Consider the following 19,617-nt stretch of genomic DNA (forward strand, 5'->3'; position numbering starts at 1 on the left):
CTTGCAAAAACACAGCACCTGAACCAGCCCAGCAGCAAATAATTCACTTAATTCTCTTTCCTTACCATTAAGTCAGCACTGTGTAGCAATTAGCATAAAAGAACAGCTTCAAAATACACTATATGGACAAAAGTATTGGGACTGCTCACTGATTAATGCTTTTGAAATCAAGGATATTAAGAAAGAGTTCCTGATTTTATTGAAGTAACTGTCTCTACTGTCCAGGGAAGAAGGCTTTCTGCTACTTTTTTCGGACTATTTGACGGTGTTCGGTGACAAAACCATTAGTGAAGTCCGGATACTGGATGATCATCCCCCCACCTCATCCCGACTCATCAATATCAAAAATATTGGAGCACCATCCATCATTCCAGAGAACACAGTTCCACTGCTGCACAGCTCAAAGCCTAAAGGAATTTATACCCCTTTGGTCCACATTAGATATGGTGCTAAAAGGTTGATATTTATCTGCTCCAGGGAGTCCTTTAGTATTGGTAATACATCTCTGCGGGCACAGTGAGGGTGTGTACATTTGCACATCTGTGTTTCAGAAATGGGTGCAACTACAAGTAGGTGAATGTATTCTTCAGAAGTGGTGTCAACTAAACCGCAGGGGGAGCCCAGGAGCAAAAAATCCCCATTCTTCCTGCTTTAAAAGGCAGTTTTGGATGCGTTTAGACTGAAGAGCATGACAAGTATTGCAGCTGCTGCTGAAAAGAAAGTAGATATTTCAACATGCGTTAAAGTGCATTAAAATGGAATTAAACATCAACCCTGTTTTAAACGATTGCTTTAAACATGATTTAAGAGAACAATTATTAGAAACAAAAAGTAATCAACGCAGAGCAACCATGCAGTTCATGTGTAGCGCTAGCACTTCCTGTATATTTGGGTGCTTTTTCTTTTAAATCATGGCTTGCGACCACTTTTGAAAGAGGATGGAGGTCAGTATTTGTTGTTTATTCTCTTTTACCGTTGTTTATTCACTGCTGTATTTGACCCAACTACTTTTTGAGAATCTGTTGCTCTGATCGTATTCCATTAGGCCACGGTGGATGGGACTGTACTGCACATTTTGCATGACATAAATGGCTACCACGAATGTGGCTCCCTGTTGCTAATTTATGCAACTTTCCTTCAGAAAATACTTCACTTTACTTTTCCTGAAAAGTGTTCCAATATAATTAGACATATCTGCAGATTTAGGCCTTCTCATATCCCTAATTAAACACAGGCTCTAAAGCCAGCTGCCCTCGTGTTTAACACAAAGCATGCGGCATCAAGAAAACCAATAAAACCCCCAAAAGCAGTATTAAAAGTCATTTGTGACAAGCCTACTGCTAATGCCAGCACCCTGGCCCTGATACATTAGAGGAGGACCAAAGGAAATCGATAGCAAACAGCAATTTTTGTTTACCTCAGCCGTTCTGAAAAATGGAAAAGTCTTAAAAATGGATGAAGTCGGAATTGGGCAAAGGGCTTTGAGCTATGGTAACTATGAGCTCATGAGCTACGGCTTACTGCACAGTAGCCAAGTGAGAATTATATCGAAACATTCATTAAGCTATAGCTCAAAATCACTGAAGTGCACTTCGCTGAGTCAGTCAGTGCATTACTTCGCTCTCTACTCAATTTAAAGCTGTTACAGTGTGAAAGTGTATTCTAATTACTCTACTTTAGAGGACGTATCCGGTCAAGAATCAGGCTACAGGCAATATAGCAGGGCTGCCTGAAGTGTTTCCCGCAGAACAAGGTTCTGGTAACAAGGTTCTAACCCTAACTTCTCATTCAGAGAGAGAGAACAGGCATATTTTATGGTAAAATCGTTGTTTTTACAAAATAAAGAAACAAAAAAAACAAAGAAGCCCTGAATTTCATACTGAATATGCTTCGATACTGTCAGATCCCAAACAAACAATCCCAAAACACCAGGATCGACTAAGTGGAGGTTGATTGAGGGGTACCTGTTGAGTCCTGTACGCAGTCCAAGATAACCGCTGATACTATAAGGCTCATCTTTTGTGGTACAGATAGCCAGAGACGGTATAAATGAGGAGACCGGCCACTGGTCGAAAAATAAATGTGCTTCTATTTACGGATGAAATCCAGCCCTTCAACAAAAAGAGCCAATCAGCCTGAGGAAGGTTGACCTTCTAGTGGGGAAAGCCCTATTCGATGTGGAGATCTATGTAAGCACAAATCACGTATTTTGTGCGATATTGAGCTGAACGCTACAAAGTATTCATGAGGTTTGTGTCAGATTTCATCAGTGATTTAAAATCTGAAATGATAAGCTGACCTTCAGTTTCCAGTATTTTGGTCTCTCCACATTCATAGCGACTGCAGCCTGATCTTGTGTGACTGGAAATAACTGTGGCTCAGCTCAGCCTTTTCAATTCAGCACATCAGCGGAGTGATATCCAGTGTTAGTGTAAAAAGGCTGTGCTGTGATCACAAATATTAGCACTGTTAGAATGTTAATATACCGTTACTTCATATCTGAACAACATCTAGACAAGCCAGAGGCATGTCAGAAACAACTGACGTAGAGGTAGACTTAAAAAAACGGCATGATGAAAAGAACACCTTGGCAACTGTTAAGCATGTTGGCGACTCTATTATGCTTTGGATTTGCGTTGCAGCCAGTGGCACAGGAAAGCCAGCAAACATAAACAGAAGGCTGGATTCCACAAAACATGAGCAAATTCTGGGCGCAGACGTGACTCAGACAGTCAATAAACCAAAGCCAAGAATTTCACAGAGCCACAAGAAGGCGTGGGTGGCTGTTCCTAAAATAAGAACAGAAATCCTCCTAGCTGCTATATAAAGCCTTTTTTTTTGGTCCTCCACAAATATTGCGCCCCAAGACAAAAAGTTTGAGCAGGCCTTCAACACAGAGAGCGAGGAAAGAGACAAACAAACAAAGCGAGCCAAGTTCACCAGACATCTGAATCATGTCAAAGAAGAAGCAACACCTACGGGAGCTCTTGTAGTCCTTCTTCTTGAGCTTGCGCCTCATCATAGTGCCACGGGGGCTCGTGGGATACATGTTGCGGGGCAGTGTGCTCATGTTAAGGGAGCTCAGGCTGTAGGCACTCATGGAGGTGGGCGAGAAGGACGAACCCAGAGCTGAAAGAGAGAGAGAGAGACACACAGCTCGTTCAGAACGTCAGAACATTCACACAAGCACATTTCGCTTGACGGCAGCATAAAAATAATGAACCTCAGCTCACAGGGCTTTGTAGACGCACTCAGAAACTCAGAGTTAATCAACACACTCCTCAATCTCCCGTTTGATACTGCATTAAATGATGACTTGGAGCTATGATATCAAGAAAACACATCAATAAACACTTCCCAAAGCCTCAAAGCTGTCCTTATTACAGACCCACGGTTGCCATGATCTACTCCCAAAAAAAGCTAAAACTGATCAAACCAAACTCTTCAAACCCTCCCGTCCCACCTTAAAAAAAAAAGCATGTAATCCAGAACTGGCATGGCGACGCTAGCCCAAATATACGTCTCGTTTGGCCAGCGCGTTTGGCGCGTGTGGGGAACAGATTACGCATGCTTGTAGCACTGTTTGAAGCACTTGCTCTCTGTTGGCACAGGAAGACAGACCGCAACGCGTCTTTTTCCCCCCGCTATACAACAGCTAAGCCTCGCAAAGCTGCCAGAGTTTTAGCAGCTAGCTAATGAGCCCTGCAGATACACCTGCATTCTGTAATGGGAGAGCTCAGCCTAATCCACACGTTAACGAATTAACAGCAGCAGCAGCAGTAGGTGTGGACACATTGTTTACCATCTGAGGCAGTTTTATTAAGTTACAGCAAAAAGAGGGACTAGCTTAGGCTTAGGGGGAGCAGACCTGAGAAACAGGCTGAAAAGTAGACAAGGACACATTTCTTAAGAAGACAGAAGGAGGCATCAACAAGACACACAGGAAGGTCTAATGGAATTTGGGAGCTGAAGCGGCAAATGAAAGTGGGAGAGGAGAATATAAAATAAATAAATAAAGAATTAAAAAAGAAGCTCATGACCGTCTCCCACAACAAGCTTATAGTAAATTACGCGACTTGGCCAACGAAGTGGCCGTGGCTTCTTCTGTTCGGCCCGGCGTAACGACACCACAAGAGGAGGCTTAAGAGCAGTTAAGAACATGCACACATTGCCCTTGAAATGCAGAAAGCGCCGGCCGGCAGGATCGATGCGGGCACGCCGGCTGGAATTTATAGCAATGAGCCGATTAAAATCACGTTGGGGCAGGGTTTCAGGTGAGGGAGCGCTAAATCTAGGAGGAAAGCAAATGAGAGGGGGTTGTCGTGGGAGGCGGCGAGTGTCAGGGGCCACTAAACGGCTTCTATGAAAATAGATGATCTTGATAGCATGGTATCGTCCCACCTTATTAGCCTATTAGAGGACATGATGAGACCGGGGGCTTGGGCTATCAATTATCATTGACTACACGTCCCACAAGCCCCAAATGTGTGAGGCTATAATGGGCATCCAGGAGGAGCTAACCGCATACAGAAAAAGAAAAGGCCGTGTGGAGTCCAGTATCACAGCCGTACAGAAGCAGTATGATCCCTCTCTCACAGCTCCAGCTCCGCCAAGCGCTGTGCCTGTGTTTCTGAGCAGAGTGGTCTATTTTGGAGAGCGGTGCTAAATCACACCACAAAAAGCTACTGTGTAGCCTGAGAGAAGCTCAATTGCGCCGTGCTTGTCTCGCATTGTATCGCCGCTCTGCACCTTGCCTTAATGCGCTTGCTTTTGGTGGGGGGGTGGAGGGGGGTGGGGGGAGCTCAGCAACGCCCACAGACAGAGGATAAAGGACGAGCACTCGATTGAGAGAGAGAGAGAGAGAGAGACAGAGAGCACGGAAAACATTCAGTAGCCTCAGTGCATTTCAGGGACAATGTAGGAGCCAGGAGTTTAGTTCCGCTCTACTTTCTCCTTAGCAATGGAAAAACGCACACACACACATACACATACACACACACACACACACAACAGCACAAACACACAACTTATCCAGGATAAAGGATACATAGCAGAACAGATTGAAATCTGACAAAGGTCTAATGACAAACTGAGAGTCTTCATAATTTACTTATATTTAATTTTTTGCATAATTAAACACTAGTAATTATTCCTATTCAAATGACAGCCGACAGCTGACAGACACAAACCTGAAGTAGGCAGTAACCTGTTACATGTAATTTGGTGGATTTGTACTTCACATTACTGTCCATAACACTGGAGATGGTTTCTGTACTGCTTTAGGATCAGTCACACTTCTTCAGTCTTCATCTTGAAGAGCGCATTAGTCAGGCCCAGACTCCGGAGCCTCTAAGAAGCTCCCCTGCAGTTCGATATTATACAGCCATAAGATTAGCACCACTGACAGCTGAAGTGAAAAACTTCATTATCTTCATCTACAGTGGCTTCATCTCTCAATAGGTGGATATACATATTGGTGTGGCGCCACAGATAACACCACTACCTGCTAGTGAGCCATGATTCAATTCCCAGTCTGGGTGACTATGCTGCGCTACACTAATACGAGTCCTTGGGCAAGACTATGCTGGCCTAACACTACGCTGGCCCACCTCCGCAATACGAGTAAGTCGCTCTGGATAAGAGCGTCAGCTAAATGCTGTAAATGTACCTATCAAATGTGGTCCAAGAAAGCAACCACCGGTGCACCAGCGACAGGGTCATGGGCACCTAGGGATCATTAATACAATCCATGGAGGCCCCACCTCACAACTTACAGGGCTTAAAGGATCTGCTGCTAACATTGGTCTTGGTGCCAGCGGTCTTGTAGAGTCCACACTAAGTTCAGATCTGTTGTGGTGGCACAAGGGGGACCTATTCAATTTTAGGCCGGTGGTATTAATGTTCTGGCTGATTGGTGTAGGTTCTTTTACTTTTTCTTTGCGTCATAGAGTAGATAACTGTATTTAATTTGGCGTAGTTGAATAATAAGGGGTCGTTACATGGATGTGACAAACCATGAACCTTAAACACTGTTGTGTCTTCATTAAAAAAGACAATCCAGCATATCCAAAACAGAGCAGGTAAACAGGGGAATTTCCAAAACCCTGAACAGCTACATAATATTCACATTATATTCACGCCCCCAGAATTTACACCCACTAGTAAAAGCCTTTCAAGGCTAAATGCAATGGCTACTTCACAAGAATTGAGGCTAAAAAGGCTAAAAGCTAAAACGCTAGCCAACCGAGTGAATCACTGCTCGTCAGAAAGAAGAGCTGCTGTGGGTAACTGTGCAATGGCAAGGCGATTTAAGCTGCACATTGCAGGGAAGCCACTGAAGCAAGTGGGTGCTAGACTAAACAACGTGCTAGACTAAAAGCTAACAGCACACCATGCCAACCTGGACTCTGGGAGGACCCAGTGTTTTAATTCTTACACTCGCTGCACTTCATATTTGGACAATAGTATTAACAGCAAACACATTAATTATCAATCATTGTTATTGGTATCAGTCATAGCAGGGTATTAATCAGCGGTTATTGATGTAAGCTCTGAAATTCTATATCCGTGCATCCTTAAAATCAATGTGCAATAATTTAACATGCGTGTTAGATTCTGCACAATGTAAAGGGGAATTCCATTTATTTCTGCAATTGTTAGGATGTAAACAAAGTCATTTACAGTGGTTTGGTATCAAATGGCACATTGTAGAGAAACTCACTGACTGAGATTTCTGGACAGAAGTACTGGGACACCTGCCCAAAATCAGTGTATCCTGCTTTTGTTGGGGTAACTGTCTCTGCTGTCCAGGGAAGAAGGCTTTCTACAAGATTTTGGAGCTTTGCTGTGAGAACTTGACTGCATTCAGCGACTGCAAGAGCATTAGTGAGGTCAGAATGATCACCATCCCACCTCATCCCAAATGTACTGAAGGATCACCACTACTGTAATGCTCTCAGACTTGGTGACCAAGTGGTTCTTCTAAAAGTCGAAATGACTTTGTTTATGTGTACAATTTAACAATGCAGAGATTTTGGGAAAATGGGTGGAATTCCCTTTTAATTGCAGATGAGTCCTGGTGTTTGGGACACATCTGAGAGTGATGCTCTTAGGACCCTGTGCCAAACGAGAAGGCCAAAGCTTGACACAGGAGGAGAAGAACAGAGCGCTTGAGGCAGCAGAGAGATGAAGGGTGTAGGAGAAAGGGAAGGGTCATTACGGGGGTTGTTCGGAGAGGATTTCTGCTTGGCCTGGCTGCGGGACTGGTCGGGGTGGTAGGTGTTATAGTGCTGGTAGGGGAGGAAGTTGCTGTTGTTGTTGGTGCCGGACTCCCAGGGCAGTGGCCGGTTGCTCCTCTGCACCTTGACTGACCACACGGAGAGGAGAGAGAGAGGAGGTGAGCGAGCAGCGCCTTACAACAGCATAAACACACACATACACAGAGAGAGAGAGAGAGAGAGAGAGAGTACACAGTAAACACATACACAGGGGACATGGCTGCCTGGCTGTTTGCTGTTTGTGAATTTTACATTTTGTCTTTAAAGGGAAATTTCAGCAAAAACGTACTGCTTAGGATTTGCCTTGTGTGCTGCATGAAGAGTATTGTTAATTGTTACATATTAAAAGTTTATACACTAAATGTCCCTTTAAAAACCAAAAATTCACAAACTGTCTCAGCGTTAATGACATTTTAATTCATACTCCAGCTCACAGCTACTGTGATAATTCTAATGTGAAACAAGTACTAGAAAAAAGTAACTTTATTTGGAGTGGTTCTTTGTAGATGACTAATAAGCTCTTAACAGAGTATCAGTGACACATCAATAGCATATCAGTGCAGTATCAGCAGTGAAGCATCTGAATACACTGAGGTAAACATCCTGAAGATGTTCTGGTGATGTTTTACTGACATTAAGTAGACTTAATGCATTCCTTTTATTACACTGAACTTAACCCAGCCTTACCCAAAACCCAACCCTCATCCAGGCCTTAATCCTTATTTTACCCTCAACCTCAAAACCTAATCCTAATCCTAACCCTCATCCTGGTCCTAACTTTAACCTCAACTCAAAACCTAATCCTAACCCTCATCCTGGTCCTAACTTTAACCTCAACCCAAAACCTAATCCTAACCCTTATCCTGGTCCTAATCTTAACCTCAACCCAAAACCTAATCCTAACCCTCATCCTGGTCCTAACCTTAACCTCAACCCAAAACCTAATCCTAACCCTCATTCTGGTCCTAATCTTAACCTCAACCCAAAAGCTAATCCTCATCCTGGTCCTAACCTTAACCTCAACCCAAAACCTAATCCTAACCCTCATCCTGGTCCTAACCTTAACCTCAACCCAAAACCTAATCCTAACCCTCATCCTGGTCCTAATCTTAACCTCAATCCAAAACCTAATCCTAAAACTCATCCTGGTCCTAATCTTAACCTAAACCCAAAACCTAATCCTAACCCTTATCCTGGTCCTAACTTTAACCTCAACTCAAAATCTAATCCTAACACTCATCCTGGTCCTAACCTTAACCTCAACCCAAAACCTAATCCTAACTCTCATCCTGGTCCTAATCTTAACCTCAACCCAAAACCTACTCCTACCCCTTATCCTGGTCCTAATCTTAACCTAAACCCAAAACCTAATCCTAAACCTCATCCTGGTCCTAATCTTAACCTAAACCTAACCCTCATCCTGGACCTCAGCTTAACCTAGCTTCTTTGAGAGCTGGGTGAAAAAACACTTTTAGTTTATTTAGTGTAAATGACCTTGAAGTTCTTCACATATCTCATTTTTATTGACCCAAAAGTGGTTCTTATATGGACCTTGAGTCCAGTTTCCAGTCCTGGACCTTGTAATCCTTGATGTGACACTACCTGACCACTCAAATACCATCACTTTGCCGAAATCCATGCTCGGAGGTGGTGCTGTACCCTGCCGTTTCTCTTGGAATAACTTTCACAAGCCCAAGATTAGAGGTTCTGCTTATTCAAGAGCGTCCACAAGAACAGATACCCACAGCCAGGATGAAGAGGAGAGCGTCCCTGAGAAAGTCAACGTATCTTTAGCATCTGAGCACGACTACACGTCTCCACCACCCCCAGGGTAGCTTGTTTGGATCCTGGTAAATGTATATAAAATTACATGAAAAATGCTAATGGCCTTACTGCCGTGTTTTAAAACGTCCAGCAGGCTGAATGGATGCGATTTCACCTGCTTTGTCACTTTTCGCCACTTCCTCGTATTGGCATTGGAGTGTGAAAAGGGTCCATTGTCCTTGCACTACTGTTCCACGTCCTTCATCCGTTACTGCACCACAGACTTAACCTTACAGTGTTTGTTTGTACTGTACAACCCTGTAAATCTGAAAGAGCAAAGCTGAAGCCAGGTTTTGAAGGTTAAGCTTAGGTTTTAGGTTTAGACTGTCATTCTGATAGGAGGTGAAAATTTATGCGCCCAAAACAACATTTAAAGCACATTTTGGGTCGGAGCATGTGTGGAACAACATGCAATTCAGTCTCCTTATCACAGTCAAAGCAGTTTTAGCAGCGGGGTTAGATGCTATAATTTGACTGTCATTGACTCGACCAAGCCTTTACAACACCTACAGAAAACACGAGCCCACTTCCATTTTCCTGTCAGACAGACAGCAGGGTCCTCGCAGGACCTCTCGCCATCACACACCTGCATCCAGCATCGATCCCCCTCTGCTGCAGGCCTGAGTTAATTTTAGCAGCGCTTTGGCTTTAAGTGGTAGCGCTGGTCTCGTGTGCACGTACAGAGAGAGAGAGAGAGAGAGAGAGAGAGAGAGAGAGAGAGAGAGAGAGAGAGAGATGAGTAAAAGAGGTGTACAAGAGGAGGTGTGTGTGAGGGGCAGGGGAATGCTGCAGTGCTATATAGCATAAAGGACATGTAAAGGAGAGTCTGCTAAAGATGATCAAGCCTAAAGAAATGCGTCTGAGAGCTATTACTCGGCTTTTACCGTGTGCCATAACATTAGCACCACTGGCACATAAAGTGAAAAACATCAATTATCTTCATCTACACTGGCTTCATCTGTCAAAGGGTGGATCTACATATTAGGCAGCAAGTGAACAGCCAGTTCTTGAAGGTGAAAAAGGTGGTAAAGGTGTTAAAAGCAGGACAATTGGCCAACAATAATAATCTGGGACACTTTAACATGAGTCAAGCTGTGATAGCTGGACAACTGGGTCAGAACATCGGGCAGGTTCCAAGAAAGGACAACTGGTGAACCAGTGGCCCCACCTCACAACTTACAGGACCTGAAGGATGTGCTGCTAACATTTTGGAGCCAGATACGACATGTCCTGTCTTTTGGAGTCCATGCTTCAAATGGTCAGATTTGTTGTGGCGACAAGAGGCACTAATGAATGGTACTAATGTTATGGCTAATTGCTGCTGTACAGTAAAAAGTAGCAAGAAATTCTCAGTGTGAAGAAACTAGTTAAGATCTTTGAGGTAGTCTGAAGAACAAAGAAGGGTTCCAAGTTTCTCCTCGATGACCCCCAGTCCAGCAGCAGCAGCAGCAGCTCACCTGATTTACCATCATTAAGCCCTAATCCTAACCATCATCCTGGTCCTAATCTTAACCTCAACTCAAAACCTAATCCTAGCCCTCATCCTGGTCCTAACTTTAACCTCAACTCAAAACCTAATCCTAACCCTCATCCTGGTCCTAACCTTAACCTTAACTCAAAACCTAATCCTAACCCTCATCCTGGTCCTAATCTTAACCTCAACCCAAAACCTAATCCTAACCCTCATCCTGGTCCTATCCTTAACCTCAACCCAAAACCTAATCCTAACCCTCATCCTGGTCCTAACCTTAACCTCAACCCAAAACCTAATCCTAACCCTCATCCTGGTCCTAACCTTAACCTCAACTCAAAACCTAATCCTAACCCTCATCCTGGTCCTAACCTTAACCTCAACCCAAAACCTAATCTTGATTTACCACCAAACCTTGTGTTGATCTGAAGAGAACTCTAAATAATACTAGACTCCATGAAGAGAACTTTGGAGATGTTCTAATGATGAACACAGTGATGTAAAATTACTAGTTTCGTATGGATGATATTAGTACACACACACATACACACACACACACACTGTACTGTATGCGTTCTCCATTGTTGGCGCACTCCTTAAGTCTGCATGGCTGGCTCACATTCACACAGACATCCACACTATTGCTGTGAAGAGGTGGCTAGTGTGAGTGGGCACATATGTGCATTAGCATTAGCAGTAATGTGCACCTGTTCACAGCTGGCAAGCCCCAACCTCTTCTGCCTGATACCTGTTCAAACATATGTTCACATGTAATTCCCAAACTGCCCTCACCGGAAAGGAACCTGGACCATTTGGACCCGCACAACGTACTCATTAGCCTCACTGAACGTGAGAGGACAGTCTGCAGAAGCTTCAAAATGCTAGTTCATTTTACCCAAATGTAGCCAATCAGACAACACTACTACATACAGTTACGGATGAGCTTATAGACAAGCGCCAGGCGTCGAGATGGCTGCTACTGCTCTTTTTAAACTTATGCGATGTTATTTTGGACTGTGTTCCAATTTGAGGCACAACTTTCCTTCATGTGTTACCTACATCCGCCTCACTGAACAGCACCAATCTAGCAGTGCGTGCCCACCAGCGGCGACGAGAGCGACAAAGCGGCTGGAAGTCATTCATTTTCAATGAGAGGCAATGACCCCGAGTGGTGAGCAGAGATCCGACCGTGAGAGATGCAAAGCAGAGCAGAGTGTGGCCCCGAAGTTCAGCTCTACTCCACCTAATGTAAATTAGCAGTGATGTGGGACAGCAATAACCAATAAAAAAAGGGGTCCCCTGGAACACACTGGCTGCACTGACCTTCATTCCCATCAATTTGTTCTTGTTGCGTTAACATGAGAATAGAGGAAAAGCTGGCAGCCTGCACAGCAGGGTCTGAGCTTACTATGCTGAATGGAGTTTTTATGTAGAACCAGAACCTGACAAAAATGAGAGGCGCTGGAGAACAAAGGCTCTCCTGTTAGAATGGGATGCTCTGGAGGAGTCGAACAAGCACAACATGCCTATTAATGGGCATGAGCTAGAGGGGTCCAAAGCCCACAGCACTGAGCTGTGGAGCAGTAGAACTGTGGTCTTGGGAGTGATGGAGCTCTATCCATCCAAACACTTTTTAGATAAGCTGGAGATGAATCTGGAACACAGAACTGTTCTTCCAACCTTCACACCCTGGACTCAGTTATTGTCTTGAGACTGAATGGAATCAAATCTCTGCACCAGCATTCGACAACCTAGTGGAAAGACTTCTCCAGTGACTAAAGACTACAGCTAAATTAGGTTCCTTGGAAGATACACTGAATGAGCAGGTGTCCACACATATTTAGCCAGATAGTGTGGATAAATAAATGTGGGATATGCTCCTCTGAGGAATATGCTCCTCTAATCTAGCACTGAAGTACGTTCAAAACTGTTTAGTCTACCAGGTATTTCTGGTTAATTGAAGAGTAATGTAGGAGACAATCACCTGAGAAATTAGATATCATGTTTTTTTTGGTTGCATATTTATGTGGCAGAGTAATACATTGGCCAGAGTGCCATTAGCGCTCGATACAGTCACTCCTACACGCCTCTCAGCCAATCACATCTCAGGGCTGGAGCTAACTGTGGTATAATAGTTTATAATGGCTTCAGTTGCTGTAAAACTTCATGACCACAATGTTTGTGAACTTGCTGCTGTCCTCTCAAACGTCCAAGATTATGTAAATAACCAGTGATGCAGGGTAGCAATAGCCAATTGGCCAACTGAGCAAGAGCAGCAATAACAGATCGGCTCAACAGTGACCGACTGCAGAAAGCTCAAGCAACGGTAAACAATTTAACGGCAGTGGTGTGGACGAAGGACCACTGGTTAAATTCGAGATGAGGGGGGAATTGTGTATCTTTGATTTCTTATTGACTATTGTAGGTGTTAACAGTTTGCTGCTGACCTTGTAAGCAATTCGTCCGAGACACAATGTGGGCCAGCTACACCAAGGTTTTCTAATACGTCCACAGGAGGCAAGAGATCATTTGAGCTGTGCTGCAGAACTGGTAGGGTCCGCATGTAGCTGGAGGCACAGCAGGCTGGGCGGTACTCAAGCCGGCAGCAGCTGGACAATGTAGGAGAATGGCCAAGGCCAAGACAGTAATGAGCCATTGAGGGAAATGAAGGATTGGTCTCTTGCTGGTCTTTTAACCCTCCAGTCTTGCCTGTTTAAAGCAACCGAGCTGCAGCACTGCACGCTAGCCTGCGAGCTAGCAGCACCTCTACCAGTACAGGGAACGTTATTTAGATGGAAGTAGATCTCTATGAGGCTCCCTGTATAATGCCAGTACTCTTCCACCTTCAGTTTATTGTCCTAGGCTGACGAGGAACCTGCAAAGCTCTGAGAAATGCAAAAAAAAAAAAATATATATATATATATATATATAAAAAAGTCTAGCTGCAACAGTCTAGACCTTCAGGAGCTTCTCCTGGGTTCCTTTGCTGTTGACTAATCTCCTCAAACTGATACTGCCTTGCTCTACCGCTACTCTAATCGTATAAATCCTGTTCTATCTGGAGGTGCAGGCATGTAGGTGCTTTGACTTCCACACTGAGATAGTGCTCCATGCCTGATAAGGCATGACAGGGCAAACACTGCAGATCCTGGGAATGTACACACTCCAAAAGAATCCTCATCATCGTAAACTTCAGACAAACGCTGCAGCACTAACGCTATCTCGCTGCTTGGCAGCATATGGCTTAATTAAGGCCTGTTGGCTGACAAAGCAAGGCTTTGACAGCAAATACCCGCAGAGAGGTGACACACAAAGGAAGCGCGCTCTCCCCAAAAGAGCTGTATCCATACTCCAGCTATCTACAGGAAGAGACATCAAAACCCGAATGGGTGTGGGTGGGTCTTCATCACACAGCGCATAAATTCAGTCAAGCGTCGCACTCGCACATCAAGAAGCCCTTACAGGATTCATCCTGAAGCTGCTGGAGGGGTCTGTGCGTGAATATGTGAAAAGCTACAGATGGGTATGATCTAAATGTCACCCTTAATGATCAGTTTTCCCACCCCCCGATTTCTGCTATTTTGTTTCCATATTTGTCACAGACTTGGTTCAGATCTACAACCAAATTTGAGTTAACACAAGTTTTCTTAGGTGATCATTTCATTTATGGAGCAGATGATCAAGAAGCTTACTGAGACTCTGGGATTTACACAGAGAAACCACAGGGATAATCATAATCTCCCAACAGAGAAACATTTGGAACAGTAGTGAATCCTCCTGCAAAAGGAAAAGGCTAACAGCATCTCACAATAAGACAATCATCATACCAACAAACAGCCTGTCAAACATGGTGGTGGTAGTTTGTTGGTTGGTTTGTGGGCATGCTTTGGGCTGCTTCAGAGCCTCGGCAAGTTGCCATAATTGACAAAACCACCAGGAAAACCTGCAGGAGAACGTTCTGAAGCTCTAGCGCAGTGGCGTTATGCAGCAAGACAACAACCCACCTCTGACTAGGTTTTGGAGTAGCCTAAGCAAGGTCTTGAGTTGAACCCATTGAGATGCTGTGACAGGACCTTTAAACTGGCAGTTCTGGCTTGAATGTCCTTCAAAGAGGCTTAATTAAGCCAATTCCGCAAATGCGAGTGGGCAAATGTCCTCCATAGAGATGTGAGAGACTGTTTACAGGAGGATATTGCAGCTGGTGATGGTAAAGGAGGTAAACCAGTTACTAAGCTTTTCACATAGGTGATATCAGTGTGGCAAAATGAAATGTATACTTACCAAAGGTGCTTTGCGTTTCCTCATATTCAGCTCGTCTCATATTACATTATGATAAAAACTGAGCACAATGTAAAAGACAAGAGCTTACCTTTCACTGCTCATTGCCCTCATCAAACCTTTGGAAACTCCTAGCTCAATGGTTTAGTACCATTGATGTTTTTTGTAAATCTATTTTGGACAATATTTTTTACATCCCAACTTTTTCCCCACCATATCCAATTTTTTCCCCACATTTGTGGCTCTGCCAGATGTCAAACAGCTAAAACTTTTTCACAACAGTGTTCTTGTACATTTTGTCCAACCTGTCCACACTGATGCACATGGGTGCACATTCCAGCAGCGTTCTCAACATGTGCTCTTATTTCTGCACCTCACCTGCTGTTAGAAGTTCCTAACTGACTTCGATGCCTGGTGATTTTGCTGATCAATGAAACTGTTCCAGGTATTTTTCTGAACGGTCACAGACAGATATGGATACTGTGAAATGTCTGAGTGCCAGTAGGGTGTTCTGCTTGGACATAAAACACACAGCTAAAAGAAGAGTGGACTAAAATGGACAGGGATTTGAGGATCTCAAGAGATTGGGACAGGATTGGTTCTATTAGAGAAGCAAGGGCCTAGAGCACATCTCAGACTCCTAGTTTTAAAAATGGCTTAATATCAATGAGCATGTTTTCTTGCAAACCTTGAAGACGTACCAAGTTAATGCTGAGGAGCTATTCTGGACGATATTTATGGCTACATTGGGAATAATGCCATTCCGCCTTTCCATATCCAATTTTTTCCACAGTTGAGGCACCGCCAGGGGTCAAACTTGCAATCTCTTGATAATAACAGCCCACGCATTTCATCCTTTTTCCGGGATGTCAGCACTCATCAGCATTCAGGAGTTGAAACAGCCTTTCAGGTAAAAAATTTTCAATATATGCTTTGAACAACAGTTTGAAGAAAAAAATAATAAACTGTGAAATGATTACCAACGCAAAATCTCTTCTCCATCCTAAGATAGACATTTTTGGTGAACAGGAAACTGGCCATTGTAGAAATATGCTTAAAAAACAACAGTTTTGGATGTTTTGTTTCATTCCTTGAAAAGTAACAGGCAGAAAACCCACAAAAGAAGGCAAGGTAGCCCCAGACCGTCTGAAGGCAGTGCACGCTATTGTATGGCATTCAGTAAACCTGTACTGTTTCAGTGATATTTTGCAGATATAAGGCAGAAACTGCTGGGCTCGCAACACAGCTGTATTGGTCAGTCACACCCCAGGCTGTGTGTGTGTGTGTGTATGGATGTTTTACCGTGCTCTGGACCCTTAAGAGCCAGTCTGGTCTGGTGGTGTGGAAGGATCTCCATTTTGACGTGCTCGCAGGCGCTTGCCAAGAGCTGTGTGGCTTCAGCCAGTGTGCAATACTCCATGCTTGTGCCGTCTACCGACAGGATATGGTCACCTGCATGCAGTGCTCCGCACCTGCGCAAACAATGACAGCACTTGATGGTTAACTTTTGAAGGGAAAAGGTTAATGGATCTTAATTCAAGTAAATAAAAGCATAGAATTCACGGAAGAAGAGATTCCAGTTTATCTTCTGCTATGCTACATCTTCAATACTTGCTCTGTGTGAAGGAGTTGACATTTAGGGTTAAATATACTGCAAAGAGTGGGAACAGTGCAGCATGGGACGTCTGGGATGTCGTTTGAAAGCACTGTCTGATGAATAAACCTGTTTAAGTGGAATTTAAAGGCACTGTATTCGATTCTGGAGGGAGACTGTTGATATTTAAACAAACACACCCATCCCATTCAATGCTTCTTCTGAAGCTCCGCCTCCTAACATTCATCAGCACGCATTGCCTTGCGGAACAAAAGACAGCAAATACAAACACGGCTTCCAAAACACAACAGAGTAAAATCTAGTTATTTGCTTATATTTCTTCTATAATATGACAGTGACTGACAAGAGGACTGTAGAGTTGCATCGCCCAACATTTTCCCAACACTGCAATTTCGGTCACAGCACACCGGTTTAGCAGCCTCGTCAAACATCGCTACCTCTGTAAAGGCACAACGGCTACCAGCCTCATCTAACTAATGCTACCTAGCATAGCATTTCGACTACGCATGGATCCAAATGATCCTTTGTGACCATAAAACCCTTTTCAAATGCTATCAAATGACAAATACAAACACTATGACATAACATCAGAGAGAGCAAGTAATTCGCTTTAGCTAGATTAGCATCAGGAAACCAATTGTGACCATTTTCCAGTCCGCAAACAGGTTGGAGAGCTATCGAACCACGAGGAATCATTCGCTGAATATTTTTTTTAAAAGCGTATAAATAGAAATCTTATACAGTGCCTTTAAACAGTCTTGGACATCTGATTATTTATGATATTTAATTCTGTATATTTTATTATTTATCTGTGATCATATGACAGCTATGATTGTTGCAGCATGGTAATTTATTTAGGGATTATGTTCAGTGAAATTTCAGATCCAATGAAAGCTCTACTCCACCATTTTTCTCACCTCACCAGCTTTAGCAGCTGCTCATTGGCTTTTACTATTAGTGTGTTAAGTAACCGGTTTCAGTCGTTCACTTTTATTAAGGGCAGAGAAACTCATTATAGAACATGTGGTTTCATTGACGAAAAGCACTAAACAGCATATTGAGCACTTACAGCAACCCCTTGTGGAGAACTGTAGGCCTGCTAAGTGTGGATGAGTGAGTGAGTGAGCGAATCAGAGCAAATGAGAGTGAGTTAGGTCAGGTCTTCGAGGTGCTTCATCTCTAACTAACATTCTGATGCAGATGCAGTGGGCAGAGATTAGGTATTATTTACTGGTATTTATTATTTAAGAACTATTCATCCGTAATTACTACAAATGATGTAGATATTATAAATTATGCAGCACTGTGCACTGAATATGAAAGCGGGCCATCTCTCTCAGTTTTAGATACTCTAGAACTGTAACAGTATCTGCAGGTTCCTGCTCTGAATAGAGTCTTGTGTGTGTGGGTGCATGAAGTATTAATTGTTCTCTTCTTAATGCTCCTCCCGGGAGCAAACTCCTGAATCACGCGCAGCGTTTCAGTCGCTCCAGACAGAGCAGCTTTCACCCGCTCAGCAATCTGCCATCTTCATTATTCTTCTGAGCCCTTTCCCTCGCCCTCCACGCCAGATGAGTTATTGAATTTCTATAATTAGTCGCTTAGTGTTACACACTTTAAACTTTCCAAAAAAAAATAAAAAATTCACAGGTGGACTCAAAGCTGCGGCTGCACTGCTTTTCATCCTCCTCGACACACTGATATGGGTCAGAGAACAATACAGGGCTGGAGGAATAACAATGGCTTCTGGTCGGGTATAGAGCTAAATTTCAGTCCCAATTAAAGCTTTACTCCATCATTATTTCAGCTTCAGCAGCCAACCATTGGCTTCTGCTACTTACTGAACAAGAACAGAAGGTGTCACTAATGTAAAGCACTAATAGCACCCCCCAGTGGAGAATCTCCAGCCTGCTAAGCATGGGTGAGTGAGTATGTCAGTAGGTAAGCTAAAGGGATAACAGTGGCTTCTCTATGACCATCTTCTGAACAATAATATGTGGTTAGGGTGGTCCACCTTGTGATTTAAGGGATTTGGTTGAAAATAGTTGCTACCCTATATATCTCCAAACGGTCACCCCAGGATGGCACATGGGTAGTGTCACTGCTGAGGGAGATTACCTGTCGGCGATGCTGGCCGGCTTGACCTTGTCGATGATGATGACCTGCTTGTTGCAGTACATGGAGGTAGAGAGAGCCACTCCTAGACTGGAGCCCAGAGGCTTGGCCACTTCTACCAGGAGCGGGCCTGAAGCACTGGCTATAGAGTCTGGGGGGATGGGGGGGTTGTCGGAAGGGAGAGAAAAAGTAGAGACAGAGAGTGGACATCAGTGAGAGAGGTCATTCACATGCGCGTGCACACACACACACACACACACACACACACACACGCGTACACACACTCATTCACTTTCCTCATTAGCGTGAATGGGGCGAGTGGATGGGCTAGTACCTCTAAAAGCCTAATAGAAGCAATTCCACATGACGGCTTGGTTAAATGTGCCACTAAAACACCTGATTACACCATACGTCTAAAACTAGAGCAGGTGGAGGGAATAAACAAAACACACACACACACACACACTCACTCTCTCATACACTACCCCCCTCTGATTCCCAGCACAAGCTGGAAACAGTTGCTGCACATTATGAAGAAGAGCTGCCCCTGCTGTGGCTCACAACAGACTGCAGCGGCCCTTTAGAAGGAAAAGGTGTGAGGCTGAGCTCAGCTGGGTAATGCATTTGTCCTCCACTGTGCACACGCGCACACATAGGACACACACAGCCAGTGCAAATGGAAGCTTAATGGTTGAATCCAATAGTCTAATGTAAAGGGATTCACACAGCCTTCCAAAAATACTCATTTGCCAAAACAAAGACCCATTCTGCTCAAGAAAGAAGCCAACGCCACCACTTTCATCTTTAAGAGGACATGGTCTGCAGTGGAAGTGTGCTGATGAAAGCGTCTTAAGTGTATGAGCTGCTGAGCTGGGAGGGTTGGCTGGCAGTTGATAGTGGTGGCTGGGGGAGCTGGCTAACGTGGCAAGATGGATGGATTTAGTGATGGATGGAGAAGCAGGATGGCCGAGGACGATTGACTGCTCAAATTCAAGTCCCAGTCCACGCCATCTTAACCAAGCCAACACTAGAACACT

At 44.0% G+C, this 19,617-nt stretch overlaps 1 protein-coding gene across 11 annotated transcripts in view; it reads right to left on the reverse strand.

The window, feature by feature from the left end:
- grip1 (glutamate receptor interacting protein 1) overlaps positions 1-19,617 on the reverse strand; it is a 396,612-nt gene that overhangs the window by 66,052 nt on the left and 310,943 nt on the right. For all 11 annotated transcript variants that reach the window (XM_072673118.1, XM_072673122.1, XM_072673123.1 and 8 more), the window contains exons 8-11: positions 18,584-18,731; positions 16,153-16,322; positions 7,220-7,366; positions 2,980-3,129 (exon numbers count right to left, since the gene is read on the reverse strand). In XM_072673118.1, coding sequence (XP_072529219.1) covers positions 2,980-3,129; positions 7,220-7,366; positions 16,153-16,322; positions 18,584-18,731 — 615 coding nt within the window. The remainder of the gene's footprint in view (positions 1-2,979; positions 3,130-7,219; positions 7,367-16,152; positions 16,323-18,583; positions 18,732-19,617) is intronic.

The sequence above is a fragment of the Salminus brasiliensis genome, chromosome 2 (assembly GCF_030463535.1).
Source record: "Salminus brasiliensis chromosome 2, fSalBra1.hap2, whole genome shotgun sequence".
In the NCBI taxonomy this organism is placed as follows: Eukaryota; Metazoa; Chordata; class Actinopteri; order Characiformes; family Bryconidae; genus Salminus; species Salminus brasiliensis.